General features: G+C 42.6%; 1 protein-coding gene across 2 annotated transcripts in view; it reads right to left on the reverse strand.

Moving 5' to 3' along the window:
• LOC119124553 (transcription factor SOX-6-like) overlaps positions 1 to 17,459 on the reverse strand; it is a 50,831-nt gene that overhangs the window by 14,577 nt on the left and 18,795 nt on the right. For both annotated transcript variants that reach the window (XM_037254653.1, XM_037254652.1), the window contains exons 5-9: positions 12,371 to 12,460; positions 9,773 to 9,945; positions 8,570 to 8,638; positions 2,837 to 2,960; positions 1,496 to 1,575 (exon numbers count right to left, since the gene is read on the reverse strand). In XM_037254653.1, the coding sequence (XP_037110548.1) occupies positions 1,496 to 1,575; positions 2,837 to 2,960; positions 8,570 to 8,638; positions 9,773 to 9,945; positions 12,371 to 12,460 (536 nt within the window). The remainder of the gene's footprint in view (positions 1 to 1,495; positions 1,576 to 2,836; positions 2,961 to 8,569; positions 8,639 to 9,772; positions 9,946 to 12,370; positions 12,461 to 17,459) is intronic.

Here is a 17,459-nt window from a genome sequence, read left to right on the forward strand (position 1 = left end):
TACAAATAACTTCATAGAGTATATTTTTACAATACATACTTTAAAAGTAATTGCATTCGCTCTAATGAACTAATTATTGAATGTTTGTATTATATAGTTGTGAGTTAAAAAAAAAAACATCGAATATGCAATATAAAACATTAAAAAATGTCTACAGGCCTTCAGCACAGTAAACATCTGAAAAATTCTCTCCAACATATTCCAAAAAATTCTTCCGATAATACTTATAATTGCATTTAGGCGCGTTATTGTTTTGACAACAATGTCCAAACATGTGCTGCGGGCCTCGCTGCCTCGCAAACATTACTGGCATAATTGCTCCCTCGTAAACAAACTCCCTCCGCGCCTCTGATGAAACGTTTTCCTCTCTCATTCAGGTTTTCGACTCGGCTGACGCTTTCACTGTGCTGTGTCAATAGCAGCTAACGAGACCCCCGGTACACGACAACAATGCGACCTCAAGCAATAAGAATGAACAAAGTGCGCCTGCCAAACCTTTTCTGTCTTTTTGCAAATAGACGCTCCGATAACCATTAACGTTAAGTGCTATTCTCGCAACACAGGTGTCAAGCGGCCGTAAAGAGTATGATGAATTGCCCGTCCAGGTGTTACGCTTTCGGGAGGGACGGAATTCCTTGTGCCGCGATTCATCGCAACCAGACGCTTTTGTCTGATGGGCGGGCGGACGATAAAAGAGCGCTCGTTCGCTCGCGTGGCTCCCCGAGCTTGCTGGCACACGCACAAAAGAATATGTTTTGAAACACGCCGAGCACCTCAATCACCTTTAATTCTTATCATTTGTCATGATTCTGGCAATTCGCATTTGTATTTAGGCAACTAACTGGCCTTTTGTGGAGGTTTCATTCTTACTGGTATCGTTGTGTCAACTTAAGTTTTCTTTTGGGGGAGGGGCTTAATTCTGGGGGCGAAATACCGTATCGCACCACTTGAACTAAAGGACGCGTTTGGAGTTTGGTTTATCGGGCCGATGATTCTTCCTCTACAGAAAACAGCGGCTTCAATGCTTCGTGTTTCGACACTTGTGTTCAAGGAATGTTTTCCTTTCCCGAAAGGCTGCTTTTGTTTGCTTTGTATGCTCTTTCTTTCAATGAGGATGTAAAGAAACGAAAGCGTCTCTTATTCCATCAAAGTAAACCAGCTTTTCTGTGATGCCGAGGTCAAGGCAGTAAAACCGTTTATGGTTTTTGATGGGTTTCTTTTTTTTTTTCCTACTGCCAAGCATTGTCGAACAGAAAAATGCACCAAGCCATCGCCGATTAGCATCATCATAAACATCGATAAATTATTCAAAAATCTCTGGAGTTCCTTACAATACCAATTTTACTCACTTATATGTAGAAAATTATTGTTATTAATATTATGATTATTATGATTATTATTATTAAAATTCTCCAAAAGTTTTATTCATTTTAACTTTATGTTGAAATGTTGACAGCTCACTTAATTAGAAAGAGTCAGCATTCGAGTGTGTCACCTGTAGCTGAAGTGGACTGAGCCCCGACGCTGCGGCCGCCGCCATTGTGGAAGGAATGAACTGCATGGGGTAGTTGTCACCTGTAGAGAGCACACAGCGGCTTCATGTTTATATTCATATCCTGGTCAATTGCATACACTTTCCACTTCCACTCCATTCTCCCGAGGTTGGATTCTTAAAAGGCTTTCCATGTCCGAGCCTTTGTTCCAGCCAATAATAACTTTTCAACAAGCACCCCTTACCCTTAAAAAAAAAAAACAAGTCTAATAATAATGTTTGCCTCTCTTGAGACAAGTGTGCTCATGTAGGAGGACATTTTGGTGGAACACCTGGAGGAGCACGAGGAAGAATGCGCGACTATACTTTTGTGTGCACCTTTGTGTGTGTTGTCGAGCCCGCGTATACTTGGATAGTGTACATAGTATATGTGCACCTAATACTATAATTGACTGCTGTTGTTTTATTGAGGTCATATGTGAGTCATTATTATGTGAGTCACCAATTACGATGAGCATGTTATCAAACTGGCTTGTACCTGAATAGTGTGCCCATCAAGTTACAATGAGAATGTTTTTTTTATTGCTTTCCCACATTGGGCAGCACATTCGGATCCAAAATTGCCCAACAGTCTCATTGTAGCGTGACTAGATTCAAGGTGCTCAGCGCCGGATGTAGCAAAGCAGCCCCAGACCGTAATAGAGCCTTGTATACCAACAATTTTGTTTGTGCAATAAGAAAGAAACACTGTGTATTCGGGTGTCACAATTCTTTCCTGAATATAATAAAATCGCAGGCATGCTGAAGTAAAATGTGTGTCGCTGAGAATTTCTGAGGCTGCTTTGATAATGTCAGGACCATCAAGGCGTTCAAGAGTGAACTTTGTGTGGTTGTTGTTGGTTTTTTAATACGCTTTAAATTGTTTTTATGTGTGAAACATGTCTGTGCCTACCTGAGACGCGTGTGCGAGTGTGTGTGTGTTTGTGACATGCCCCACACTGCAGATGTTTTGTGCAGCTTTCAGCACGCAGTAAAAAGAAAAGAGACATGACATTCCAGCCTGGGCTGTGTCCAATGTATTGTTGAGCGCCTTGTAAATCTCTCCGCTTGTTTCCAGAACATTCCTCACCTGACACACCTCATTAACGTAGACTGAGTTCCCAGTATGTGCGTGTGTGTGCGCGTATGTGTGTGTGGGACAGTGTGGGAGGTGCCGCTGATAAGAGCTGTCTTTGTCAGAGAGACAGATTGTTTATCCAGAAAACATTTATTTCCTCCACATTCATCCCCACATTGTTCCATGTGTGTGTGTGTGTGTGTGTGAGTGTGTGTGTGCATGCATACCTGGCTTGTACGACATGCCCGGTGGGAAGAGGAAGCCTTGCTGCGCGGCGGCTGCAGCAGCCGCCAATGATCGCTGGTCGTGAGGGAACACAGGGATCATGAGGGGCGGCATGTGACCTTGGACCTGAGAGGTGGTCGAGAGACATCAGCGTGCATGGACAAAGACAAAGAGAGAGAGAGAGAGAGAGAGAGAAGAGAGAAATGTTACTTGCAAAACTTTGTAAATGTTACGCACTGTTTCCCCAAAATAAAAATATTGTTTCTATAGAAATTATGATGGAAGAAAAGAAAGGTGTGCCTGCGGGAATTCGAGTGGTTTACCTTGTGTGCGTGTATGTGCGTGCGTGTGTGTGTGAGAGAGAGAAAACATGATTATTATTCCCAAATCAATAAGACCGTTGCCCTCACTTAAAAATGTCCTGACAGGGAAGATTTAGGAATAGGTTTTTGGGAAAATAATGAAAAAAATACAGTTCTAAAAGTAAGTACTAATAAATCAAAAAAAGACACAAAGGTAAATAGATAAATATTGGACATTTTGAAATAAATAATCATATAAAATTTCAAATAAATTAGAACAAATATGGAAATTATTATGAACATATTTGGTATAACTTACTGAACAAAACAGAAAATACAGAACAATCTAATAATCATACATAATTAAATCATGACATATTTTATAATAAAGTTTAATGCAAAAAAGTCTTCATGTGAGCTTATGTGATGTTAACCCGCATGTAGATGGCGGGTAGCATTAAAGGGGGTGGGTTCATTGTAGAGTGGACCCCCCCCTCAAAAAAAGCCTCCATTCATTGTGCTCCTCTGGGAACGCTGGGACTGACTGGGAGCACAAACACACAAAGATCTCCTTTTACCCACAAGGTGCCGAGGGTCCCGGCCCTGCCCGGCCCCTAAGAAAACACAAGGGCCCCTTCCTCACTACACACACGTGTACATACGCTGACACACTATTAATAGTCGTCTTGTGCGCGGGGGCAACGAGGATGGTGACGTCTCCATGGCGACCAATCGGGCGAAGTAACAAAGTGAATTGGAATTTTTGAGTGAGTCATGTGACTGGTCGGTTGCCAGATCTGTTTTAAAAGATTTGTTTGCAATGAACAATACACTTCAGGCCTTTTCAAACAGACCATTTCAAAATGTTTGCAAACATCGAAACGGCCATTTTGTGCCAAAAATCCGAGCAACAGAAAGTCACTTGACTTTTTGGACGCTTTCGATGGCAACTGATGTCGACGGTAATCCCGACGAGGAGTGCCAGCGACGTCATTTGACGTCAAACGTTAACTGCGTGAGTTGGGAAAGTTCACGACCAGCAGATGGCAGCATCTTTAGGAAATGCTAGTTCCACTCAGCAAATGACAATTTGTAGCAATGTTTGTCATGAGTTGAACTACAAAAAAAACGTTTAAGATACCAAGCTTGTAAAAACACACACCATTTTGTTTCTACCACCATTTCAGGGTCACCCAGCATTTTTTTCAGAAATAAACCAGAATATTTGAAAAATTCAGCCTCTGAAGTCAGTTTAATTTATAGATATTAAAATTTGGTTGGCATGTGGACCCACAAAAGTTTCTTTCTCGAAAGAGGCAATTGTAAGGTCATTTTGCTAAACGAGACAGTTGGACGACACTTAAACATGAGAACCTTAGTCATGGCATCGTCATCGTAACATAAGTTAGTCATTGGAACATGGCGGTGAACTTTGACAACATGCCCGAAAACACAAAACTCAACTAAGTCATCTTACGCGTGTGTTGTGGTATTATATTGCTCTCATAAATAAAATAAATCTTGGTTAGAAAATTGATTGCATCATGCGTTTTCATTTATTTATTTTTTTTTCTTCTTCTTGCTTTAAGGACTTCTGCACGTGACAGGAAGCGTTTCAATTGTGAGTCACGGCAAACAGTAACCCCAAAATGATGTTTATAGGTTTCTATAGTGATTCAAATAACACATCACGTTGAAAATATGAAGTGAGGTCTGACCATAATAATAGAACAATACATAAACAACAACCTAAAGATGGAAGCGGAGGAAAGCGCTTGCACAAGAGCTATAAATGAAGAAGAAGAAGAGGAGGAGGAGGAGTGTGGCTTTGCAGTCATTAATTAGCCCCGTTAGCTTGGGCCCGCGCACTGCGGTCGGGACCCGAGCGCCTTTGTGGGTCCTGAAGGGAAATGGGCCACATATGAGAGCTATTACGGGGACGGCCCTAACAAAGACGCGCGCCTGTCAGCCAACATGCGAGCATTGCTAACAACACACACACACACACACACATATATAACAATGAATGATAATAATGAATATCATAAGTGCAAGTTCTGTGGGAAAAAAACATCCATTTAGGGACAACTTTGCGAACAAAAGGTCAAGGATTCATTTATAAGAACATTAAAGGAAAATGAAGGCTGCTGAGAAGAGTGTTAACGCTTGACACAAGGACATTATCATTATAATAAAAGGTGGGACCTCGCAAAAAAAAATAAAAATGGCTTTATACTTTGCGTACTTTCGTCAATAGGCAAACTTAATGTCACTGTGCAGACTTTCAAGCCTAGTTCAATAGAAAGAAAGTGGAAGTGTGTGTATGTGGAAGTGTGTGTGTGTGTGTGTGTGTGTGTGTCTGTAACCATATCTATAAGAAAAGGGGGCCTTCGGAAGTATTTCTTTAACCCATGGACATCCCCCCACTGGCTCTCCACACCATTTAAAACCACATGACAGGAAGCCTGGTCACTTTGAACTCTACAGCACACACAAACACACACACATACAATTTTACGGGAAAAAACATGCCTCTGAACTCGCACAAGTTGGGAAGCTGTTTTTTGCAACACTTGTTAAGAGATGTGTTAAGAGAAGAGAAGAAAAGAAAATATGTAGGAAGCAGTAAGACACCAGCTTTTGGCAGCCGTGTTAAAATCAACAGGTTTTTTTTCTGAGGGGGGGGGCTGTTGTGTCTTGTTCAAATTGAGCCAATGATCACAACCCCCCGACACACACGCACACACACATACTGAGCCCATACTGAAGGGTTTTTCAATAAGAGCGCCATCTGTGCATCCAATAACAGTGAAGCTCTGCTTCTTGACAATGAATAAGTCTGGCAGTGGCTTGAAAATGAAATGATCTTAGCACAGCCTGGCTGGCAAGTCATGAGTAGAAAAGACTAAATGGGCCGTTCACAAGAAAACTGACGATTGCGGGCAGGACCAATATTGTATAAAATCAGTCATAAAGTACTTTTTTTTATTTTTTATAATGTTCCTTTTGTTCCCCCTCAAACTGCACACAAAGTGTGTCTGCAGGGAGCACAAACAGTAGCGCGTGGTCATCTCTGCAGAGAATTCGGTCGAGAGGATGTCTGGATTTGATAAGTGGAAGCAGACCAGCTGAACAAACGGAGCGTTTTAGTAGCAAAAGAAAGAGAGGCCTTTTGAGATTTTCTCTAAGCTCTTTATGGATAAATATAGAGTTTGGATTCCATTATCATGGGGGGAAACTAGCATGAATGTTAGCGCAAAGCTATAATTTCAATGGCATCAAGTAGCAAATTCCAGAAAAATAGTATTAGCCAAATGCAACTTTTCTTTGGCTAAATATAGTATTTGGTCAAATACAATGGAAAAAAAGATTTACCAGACTAATTGGGGGAAGACGTTATCCATTCGAAAAACACCCCTAAATATGTTTAGTCGATTGGACACACTACTTTTGAGCTGCTAGCTAATAGTGATGCTAAGCTAATGTCCATCGTCTCCATTTTCTTTGATGGGACAGTCGCCCCTGCCAACATGGCCGCCATTCTACTGTGTCTGCTTATCTACGACAAAAGAGCAGCACAAGCTGGAAACACGTCAACATCATTCTTTTGATGGCACCAAAGCACTGCTTCTAACCCATCATGTCTCGCTCTGGCAAAGAGCGGACGATTGCGAAGAATTCCGAAATTTACAGACATGGTCCACGACTATTCATTAGGTCAAAAATATCGACGGATAGTAGGAGTGAGCGGCGTTGTGTAAATGAACGCTGTGAGATGTTGCTGGGGGAAAAAGAAGCTCCAACTGTGAACAAAAGCTTCTCAGTTTATGCTGGGCCTCCATTTCTGTCTGTTTATTTGATCAAAGCGGCGACCTCGTTGGACAATCTCGACCCGCTGTCATCTCCAGGGCTATCAACCCCCCTACGGACCGCCTCCTTTGGATCTCTCATGCCAGCTCCTTACGGTGTGATGTAGTTAACGAGCTCTTGTGTTTTTTAACTTCGTTTCGCCACGAGGACCCCCCCCCCCCCTCCCCCTTGAACCTTAATAAAGCTCGCGTCGGACTTCATTAGGGCCGCCGAACCGCGGGGGGGCAATAACTGGGATGCCGGTCCATGCTGTGAAGCTCTGCAACCGGAGCTGGTTTCAACAAACCGCTCCTGAAAGCATAGCAGCGTGTGATTATGGAGATCTCAGCTGGACCGCTTGTTTCACGCCAGGCCGGAATTGCTTCAACGTGCCGCAAAGTGCGCCAATGAGGAAACAATGGCACGTGTTGGCCAGACGCCAAGAGCTCCGTCCGTCGTCATGGCTACGGTCCAGGGCCCGGTCGCCGGTGGGGGGGCGACCGATCCGCTTCCATCTCAACCAGAAACATTATTTATCATCACAAAGTTTTCATATTTGGCCATGGTGTTTAGAATTGGAGTTTTCCCTCGATATTATCCATCTAATAAAGTCATGTGTTGCATTCAGGAAAAATCTGAAATCACAGCTTCCCCTCATAGCTGATTGTGCTGGATAAAAGGTGTTGTTAGAAAGTGAGAGAAGAAAGCACAGGAATGAAAAGAAGAACGAGGATGAGTGGGAGGACGGCTGGGGGCATCGATCGCTGCCGGGGTGATCAATGCGAGGGTGAGCGACCCGGCATGAACGCCGCAATTACGGGGTCACCGTACACCCGTGCGTGTGCGGCCAAAGAGGCGCACCTCTTCGCACGGAGAATAAAAGGCAAGGTCTGGACCTGCCGTGTTATTACCGGCGCCCAACAACACGCCGATCGATGGGAAGGACAATGGACGTGTTTGAAAGAAGGACAGAGGGCGAGGAATTAATGACAGGAGGCATGTGTGTGTGTGTGTGTGTGTGTGTGTGTGTGTGTGTGTGTGTGTGTGTGTGCGTGTGTGTGTGTGAGATGCAGTAAGTATCTAGTGTTTGTTAGTTTTTTTTTTTTTCAAAATGCTTTGTTTCATTTAATTTTAGTATGTGGCTTTTCTTTTATGTACATACAGCATATTTGTCAAGTGAAAGATTTAAATAAAAAAAATAAAATAAAATAAAAAAGGTCACCAAGTATGGTAAAAAGTAAAATGATTGTTTTTGCTGCAGCTGTACAGTGATGCCATCATAAATATTTCGATATTTAAAATGACTATATATGAAATCAATATTTCAATATTTAAAATGACTTCCAAAAGCCCATATCAATCTACAAATGTCCAAATATTTTATTCACCAAGCAAAAATTTGAACTAAAGCTAAACCTGGCAACATGAAGCCTTTTATAGCAAAGTAAAACCTTCCCATACACTCGCGCAGCCTTTTTGTGACGAATATTATATTGGAATTTCTTTATTAGGAGGAAATATGGGAACATTGTCAAAACGACCTTCCTAATGGAACTAGAACATGTCAGGCATTCACCAACTCACCTGAATCTGCTGTTGGAGAATGTTGATCTTGTGTTGTTGCTGCAGAAGCTGCTGTTGTTGTCTGGCTATCTGCAAACACGCGTTCGACTTTGTTAGATTTGAGGAGGCAAGTTTCACTTTTGGATTTAAAAAAAAAAAAAAAAAGTGGTGTTGATTTAATGATTGACATGTCAGCCTGTCCACTGCAATTGACTGAAATGAACCGCTAGCTAACGGCGGCATGGAAAGCTAGGTACTTTCCTATTCTAATAGTTCAGTTTCTTTTTCTTTCGTTGATACCATTAGGTAGATTTTCTCTATTTTTAGGTCTGGAAAAAGTGGACGTGTCTGAGCCCGTCTGGCATGTCACAACTCGAAGCGATGCATTTTACTGAGCTAGCCTTAGCGCACATCCGTCGACACCCCCTTCTCAGTTTGTTTTGCTTCAAACATCACAGCTCCATCGCCGAAGGTGAAGCACCTGACGAGGAATAAAAAGCGAAACCGCTGCCTCCGAGACGGCTCGTTCGGTATATTTATTCCGCGACGTAATTACAGGCCCGCCGAATGGAAGGCGGCAACCCATTTGCGCACATGTCATATTTCATTAAAGGCACGTTTTGTCTGCAGGGCGTTAGCAGCCTATCATGTCTCAACAGCCGGATGACTGCTGGATGTGAAGCTATCTTTTCTTCTCCCGCCATCTTTCCTTCCTTTGTCCGCCGGCGAGCTCTGGAATGTAATTGTGACGGGCGCCCGGCCAAATACGCAGCCTGTCATACGCTGACCAGACGCTAACGCCGTCGGTGCTAACGAGGGGCGACTTTACCGCTTTGGTCTTAATAGCCACGTGCTAATTGTTTATTAAGTGTGACACCTGCAAACCCTTTTCACTTTGGGCTGATGTGCTAATGACGCTTTTCAGCTAATAACGCATTTACACAGACAGGAAGGTGACACCTGCAACTTTTCCAGTTTACGATCAAAAAGTTTTATTTGCTCGTCAACGGGCCCAAGGTAAGACCCATGTTTGAACCCGTAATGTAGTGAGACCATAAAAAATATTGTTTTCTAACAGTTTTTTACCCGCTTCGCAAAACACAATGTATTTAACCAAGCCAGTTCAATGCTAACATGATTTTAAAAAACAGCAGAGACAAGCAAATGGAAATGAACATCAATTTAAACACTTTTTAACACATATAGAGCACAAATTTACTGTACCTGTTCCTGCTGTTGCCGGGCAAGCTCCATCTGATGCCGTTGCTTTTCCAGCTGCGAGGCAGCCATCTTCTTCTGCTCGTCATGGGCGCACAGAAGTTGCTCCCTCAAGCTGATCAACTGGCTAATCATTGCCGATAGTTGGCGTTCCTTCTCCTCCAGAGACTCGGCCGTCCCTGCAAGCACAAAAAAAAAGACATGTCTAAAATACAGTTCTTTTTACATTTGAAAGACCATTTATAGAAGTTTTTGATTATTTCTCGAGATGGATCATTTGCTTTGATGGGAAAAAAAAGTTTTTAAATGTAAAGAAAAATGTGTTGGAAGATATTTCAAATGTCACAGACGTCTGACTCACTTCCCACTCAGTTCAAGTCGTGCACATTTTTCTTTTCAACCTTGTTGAGGAATTTATGAAAGCCCCACCTCAAATTATTCATTTTCAAAACTAATGAGAATTTCCACTGAATGTAGCTTTGAGTGCTCTTTACTTTCAACTCAAAAGACCGCTTCAGCCAATGTCACGGCAAACTTGTAACAATACAAAGTTCTTCTTCACGCCGTGGAGAAAATCGGGCTGCTTATTAGTCATGCCCGCACACGCCGAGCCAGCATTTGTCACGTTACGTCTGCGCTCCCACAACAATTAAAGCCGCTTGCTTTTACAAGCTTTTGTCACATACTTTCGTCACATACTTGACAGTGTAAGCAGAAGGTTATATAAAAGTTGCTGATGAAATGGCAGTTTTGTTTTTCAGTGCTGATGCACTTGTTTCAAAATGGTGGTCCACAAAATGTCTCAACGCACTATAATACGTTTTATTATTTTCATTTTAATTGAAGAACCAGCTTGCTGTGCCACAAGTGGATTTGTCCAAATGTAGAAGACAAAATTGCAAATAAAGTTTGTTGGAGGAGTTTGACGGCTGTGCGTGTCGGAAAAACAAGCGCGATGTGTGTGTTGATGTTTGGTTGCAGCGTGTGTGTGTGTGTGTGTGTGTCTACAAGGTCCTGCCCTGGGGCCATGTGGGGAGACTGAAGGGTGGCCCCGACATTACCTGCATACTAACAAAGTCTCCATTGTAGTCCCCCTTTTGTGGGGGCCCCCCCCAGCCGAATATGCCCCCCAAAACACACACACACACACACTCACAGAATTAGCCCATAGCAGCCCCGTATCAAAGGCAACATTCTCCTCTGTTTTTGTCTTTGTTTTCGAGGCTCTTTACTCTTTTCTATGGCAAGCAAACAAGCTTACCCGGCTGGGTTCTCATCGTCTTCCCGATCCAGCTCCTCCAAGTTAGGATTGGAACACGGTCGGGCAACCAAACCAGAGTGAGTCTGTCCTGACAATCAAAGTTTTTTTTCCTTCTAGTTTTGATTCAGGTAGTCGTGGATAAGCATGTGCGGCGAACGTGGTGTGTGAACATGTGATTGGTTGGCTGGATTGAGGATGGATAGATTGGTTGATCAATAATGGTGGAATTGTGTGTGAAGCCAACTGAGACAGTAAGCATTGTGTTTTTTTCCCCCCCACATCATTTTCATTCATGTAAAACCTGAAAGTAGCGCCAGGTCAATATTGACTCGGCTGTTCATTGGCAGTTCAATTCTCAGTAAAACACAAGTAAATTTTCCGTGTTTGTTTTGCAAATGTTTGACATCGGTCTTTGTTCATTATGTTCAAACACAGACCAGACACGCCCTCTGTGCATACATACTGTAGACTGCATAATCAGCATTCATCGTTTTAGCATTACGATAATAGAGAATGCTGATAAGGACTGAAAGACACTGAGCCTCAAGGGCCAAAAAGATTAAACAAGAACAAGTTGTCATTATAACGCTTACCCAATACAAATAAATATAAATAAATAATTATATATATATAATAATATCAAATATATTTTTCAAACATATTTTTACCAAAATTATTTTGAACATATATGCATACGAATGTTTTTTACATTTTGTTTTTTCATTTTTATAAGAATATTTTTTCCCAAAACATTTATGAACATAGCACTCCCGCGACCCCCGTGGGGACTAAGCGGTTCAGAAAATGGATGGATGGATATACATCCGAATATGTTTTTTTACATTTTTATAAACATATTTTTCCAAATTTATTTTGAACATATATACATACTATGTATACGTTCAGAAAAATTTTAATGACTTAAAAAATAAATCTATACTTTAGTAAAATTATGGTTTCCTTGTTGCAAAACTTGCTCAAAATGTGTAATCCATTTTACACATGCATCTACTCGCTCACGTTGCAAAATCTCAACATGACGCCGCACTTTTCCGGCATTTGTCATGTGGGAAAATGTGTTTATGGACGTCACCGCCTCTTCATCAGCGCCACATTTACATTGTATACACTTTCCAGTCAACTCTAATGCATCCGGGAGCGCAAGCACGCTCAAAGTATTCACATGAAGGAGAAGAACGACAGCGTGTTTGCGCTTTTATTAGCCGTTTGATTTACACGCGTTCTTAGTTTACATACCACCTGCCTTGTTTTCCCAAGAACAGACATTATTGGAGAGTCTCTATTTAGACACAGACAAAGATAGATCGGCAGACTCTACCGACCTTTGACGTCGCCCAGCAGCTCGGTGGCGTCCAGGCGGTCCACGCGCTCCTTCCAGTCTTTGGAGAGGAGACTCTCCATGCACGTCGATTCTGAAAAGGCAGCGAACGGCAGAGCGGGTGAGCTTTGATGGCCGTGGAAAGCAGTTGGGATGATAATATGAGATTTGGTTTAAAAGTTAGGCATGGCCAAATTGCAATTCCTTTGTAGTTAGGACAAGTTCAACAAAATGTGGCTTTTATTATGTGGTTGCTGGCTTCCCCAAAATGATCAGCGCAATCAGTTTATTATTTCCTGTCATTCATTCATATGATGTTGACAACCCTCAGAGTTAGCAAAAGCGTCTTTTAAATAGCACCCCCCCCCCTAAAAAAAAAAATCCTCAGTCTCAAGACACATACACACACTTGTAACAACGCGGCCCCCGAGGGCTGGACTGATTTGGAAAGGCGACGTCGGGCAACAATAGCTCGCTTGTGGCGGTCGGATGGCGACAAAAGGCCGCACTCACTGGGGCGGCGCACGTCGAGTCTATTGGGAGGAGCTTCATTGTCACAATCACGAGACGCCTGCTGCCTCCATTAAAGCTCGAGTCGGACGTTTACACAGAGATGAAGATCGAGAAGCGCCAAGCGACAAATAATAAAATCAGACCCCTTGTTGAATCCAAATCCTGATGCTGGGTCAAAACCTCAACACAATTCACCGAGCACAAAAAACCAGCACTGATTCGAACCTTTTAGGACCCAACGGTGGGTTAGCTAATATTTCACCCAGTTTGGGTTACTTTCAAGACAGCAGTTTTAGGAGTATGAGTAAGTATGCCAGCGGGACTAAACAAGCCATTTTGCCAAATTGAGCAGCAGACGGTGACGTATGAAATCAACTCATTTCGACGGGATTTATCGCGCAAACCGACTCGTCGAGCGCTCCCGAGGAACTGCAAGATGACGCCGGGCCGCATTTGCACACAATTTATAGATGCACTTAAGCAGGAAAACGCAACTTGTGTGGACGATTTACGATACCTCCCATGGCGGTAAACACAACGTACGAAGAGGAGGCCGTGTTTTCTTTACCCTACATGGATCTTTATCTGTCGGGATCAAGTGCTGTTTAGAAAGGTGGCCTGTATGAAAATTCCCCGACGTCTCTTCGTCAAGTGGAGGAAGAGAGAGGTGGCTGAGAAGTGTTGAGTGAGAGGAGGACCTTGCTCAGTTTTTGGTTATTTCTTATTGAAGTTAGCTAAGCCTCTATTGACCAGCCGCCACTGGATTGAAGTTTCACACAAAGATTCAGCAAAATCGCATTCATCCACCGTTTGCCTTTCACACGGAACCCAGCATTGCGTTCATCACAACAGGGCTGGAGAAGTCAATGTCACATGTTCACACCGCTCTTCCCGGCATTGCCACTTTTTCACACAGAGAACCAGCAAAATGTGTGCAGTATCAGAAAACTGGCATTTGTTTATCACACAGAAGCAAGTGAAAGTCAAGAAGAAATAGGAAGCGAGCAACAAACAGGAAGAAGGGAGGAAAGAGAGGAGGAGGAGGAGTAGAAGTGGCGTGTGCGAGCAGCTGTCCTCACAGCTGTCCTGCACCGCTGATGTCTGTGTCAAATCAAAGTCAACATATGTCCAAACATCAGCACACACGCTCACGCCCACATACAAACTGATCATAGGATACCACTGTACAGCTCGGACCTTTAATTGTACACGCACAAACACACACACGCAAAAAAACACACACACAGTACATCAGTGTTGTAAAACCATTATAGTGCAAAGCGGTTTGCCCGGCTGTGTATAGGCACGGTGTCTATTTCACACGCACACTATTTTCATCGGTCACACGACACCCACTCTCGCTGGTCACAAAAACACACACAGGCAAACATGCAGCAGGGTTGAAACATCAGTGTATGTGTGTGTGTGTGGCGGGGGGGCCTCAACGGTCGTATAATACATTTTAGCCCCATGTAACACTTTTCTCTTTCATTTCTTTTTATTTACAGGAGCATACAATCTCTTCTATTTTTGTATTATGAAATGTTTATTTTAGTATATAGTATATACAATTAAAATATGAACTATTAAAAATATATAAAATATTAACTATTATTAGTTATATATATATATATATATATATATATATATATATATATATATATGTAAAATTAACTATTATTAGTTAATATATATATATATATATATATATATATATATATATATATATATATATATACATATATATTAAAATATCTTTTTATTTAAGGATGTGTCACAATGAGAAACTTGCAAATATTGACTCAAAATAATACACAGAGAATATGTTTGTATTGTGAGCAAACGAAATATTTGAAAAACAGAAAAATGGATTCTTCCATTGTTTCCTCTAAGCGGGGTGCAAAAATGCTTTGAAACACAAAAGGCAAACATTCCAATAACATGCACGCTATGAATCATCCAAATTGTTTGTCTATTTTAAAGATGAGAGCGTCTTATGCTGTCAGGGGGCAAAATTGCTTCTTTGTACTAAGCACGCTGCCGAAAACCTCAACCGTTCAAGAACCCTGCTTCTGGTTCCACTTTAGTCTTGATACATGAAACCGCACGCACGCACACACACACACACGTGTGTGCTTTAGACAATACATGCGTTGTTTTGGGCCCTGAGCCCGATGGGAGTACCTCTGATTTGGGTCACAGAGGAGCGATAGCAGTGAGGGGGGGTAGTCACAAGGGGCGCATTTTATCAAGAAAGCGGCATGCGTGCATCAGTCGGGGTTACCAGACTCCCTTCTTTACATTTTTTTCATTTGTGTTATCGTATGTCCCCCCCCCCAAAGAGCAAATGCTTACTGCTGCTAATATGTCGTCAGCCTGTTACAGTTAAATCACAATGCTAATCTCAACACACTCGCACATGCACACACTCAGCTCAAAGTGGCAATCTGGCGGAGTCAAGGCAAACACGGTGCCCCCGAGCCAAGACCTTGTTAATTAGCCAATGAGCTTAGCTCTCGGGCCCGGCCCAACTGGGCTGTTAAGCTGTCATCACAACGTCTTACACCTGGCTCGTTGGATCCATAAGCCCCCCACACATGCACAGGGGTCAACGTGGGCACACTCCTGGGAAGGAGGGGCAACTTTTTTTTTTTTAATTTGAATTTGGATGTGAATCCTAATTGTGTCTTCTGCACTGCCCATTTGAAAAAAAAGGTCTTGCTTTGGAATAACAGCCAGAGTTGACCCTCCGCCGATTATTGATGCGTGCGAGTGTCACACGGCATCATCGTGCACGTCAACACAGTGCGTGCTCGGCGCTCATGAAAAAATCATGAGTCCAGCGTCCGTCATGGTATGAGACAACATTTGACGTTTTGCTTTGAATTCCTACAAGCCGTGGTTACTTAGCTAAGGCTGAGCTGGCGTGAGGGGGCGGGGACAACGCTAACCTGCGTGACTTCCGCGGCGCCGCCGATCTGATCTCATGTCATGCCTGAACATTTTATTCAGTCCTGTATGAATACGTTTTCAATTTCAGTTTTTGGGTAAAATAGAAAAGTATATTGATTTATTTATAAATATCATTTATTTTGTAAAATGGTCAGATTATGTGGTAGGTACAACGTTTCCAAATTGTTTTGGTAAAAAAAGTTTTATTTTTTGTATTTATTGCAAGAAATTTTGCAAAAAGAAATTATGACATTTCTGTTCAAATGTTTAGTTGTTGCTAAATTAACTCAGTTGAAAAAATGCCCTAAGGTTAAAACCATATATATATTTTTTTATTAATAGAAAAAATACATCTTTTTCATGTTTCTGTAAGTCTACGAAACATATAAAAGATCAATTGGAAATTCAAGCTAATGCGGAAATGTGAGTGGAGCTGAAATTCACCTTTCCGATCTCAAACCTGTCTTTTCATAAAGGACGTCTTTCCCGCTGTGCGGCGATACAGCGAGACCGCGCCACCTTAACGAGCACTTGATGGCACTTTTAAGGAGCAAAATCCATCGCATTGTGTTCATTAGCGTGCTTGCTAACAGGGACGCCGCCCACATTCTCGTTCCGAGCTAAGCGAGCACGGGTCACGTTGTGTTTGATGGCTTTAACTAATGAGGGCGGGCCCTTTCCAGCAAGGGGAAAGCGGGAGGAAACCATTGTCCAGCTGTCAATCATCTGACAAAAAAAAAAAACAGCTCCTGCACGAGAACCTGTTCACCAGGAAGGCCTTTGACTCCAAGGAATTGACATCTAAAGCCTCACTGATCAATAACAAAGACACGTTGAGCCAAGTCATTGACCAACTAATGAGAGAAAAGCTTGGCAGCTTGCTGGTCATCGCTTTCCAGGCACTGAATGACGCTTTAAGCTTTAGAAAATCGATTAATTGAGAAAAAAGTCATTATGAGGAACCTGACAGTCTGCAAGCGGGGCAACAACGTTTCACTTGTTCACGACGACGCCAGCAAAATTGGTACGACAGGAAGACATGCAACCTGCGACATCGAGAACACAAGTTCATATCTTGCGACGTGACGGGAAGAACGTAAGAACGCCGGGCGGCCATCTTTCAAGTAAAAAGACTTCACGCTGGATAACGCCCGAGGCCGTCGCATTTAGCGCATCAGTGACAAAGTCAAAGAGAGATCAAGCGGCGCTGTGATATCCAGATTACTACGTGGCGCCGTGACAGGCTTCGTGGATGGCGTTCCGCGCGCGTCCGAGGGCAGGCCCGGGCATGCTGAGAGACTTCGACGCTTCTCCGTGCGAGCGCTTCACATCAGACAGGCGTGAAAAAAAGAAACAAGCTGCATTTGCACTGATTGATATCGGCATCAAACCAGCCAGAGTCGTTGTAATTTGGCGAGTTCAAAAAGAAACTTGCTGGTGCAGAAGACAAAGTAGTTTCGGAATGTACACACACGCACACACACGAATTCTACGCATGAAATAAATATACGGTTACAAGTTTTGTCATGAAACAAAATTAATTCCTTAAGTAAAGAAAGCAGTGACAGCAATTAATATCCAAATGTATTAATGAGAGGCGGGGTCAATTCCGGCCAATCACAGACGAG

The sequence above is a fragment of the Syngnathus acus genome, chromosome 6, assembly GCF_901709675.1.
Source record: "Syngnathus acus chromosome 6, fSynAcu1.2, whole genome shotgun sequence".
Lineage (NCBI taxonomy): Eukaryota > Metazoa > Chordata > Actinopteri > Syngnathiformes > Syngnathidae > Syngnathus > Syngnathus acus.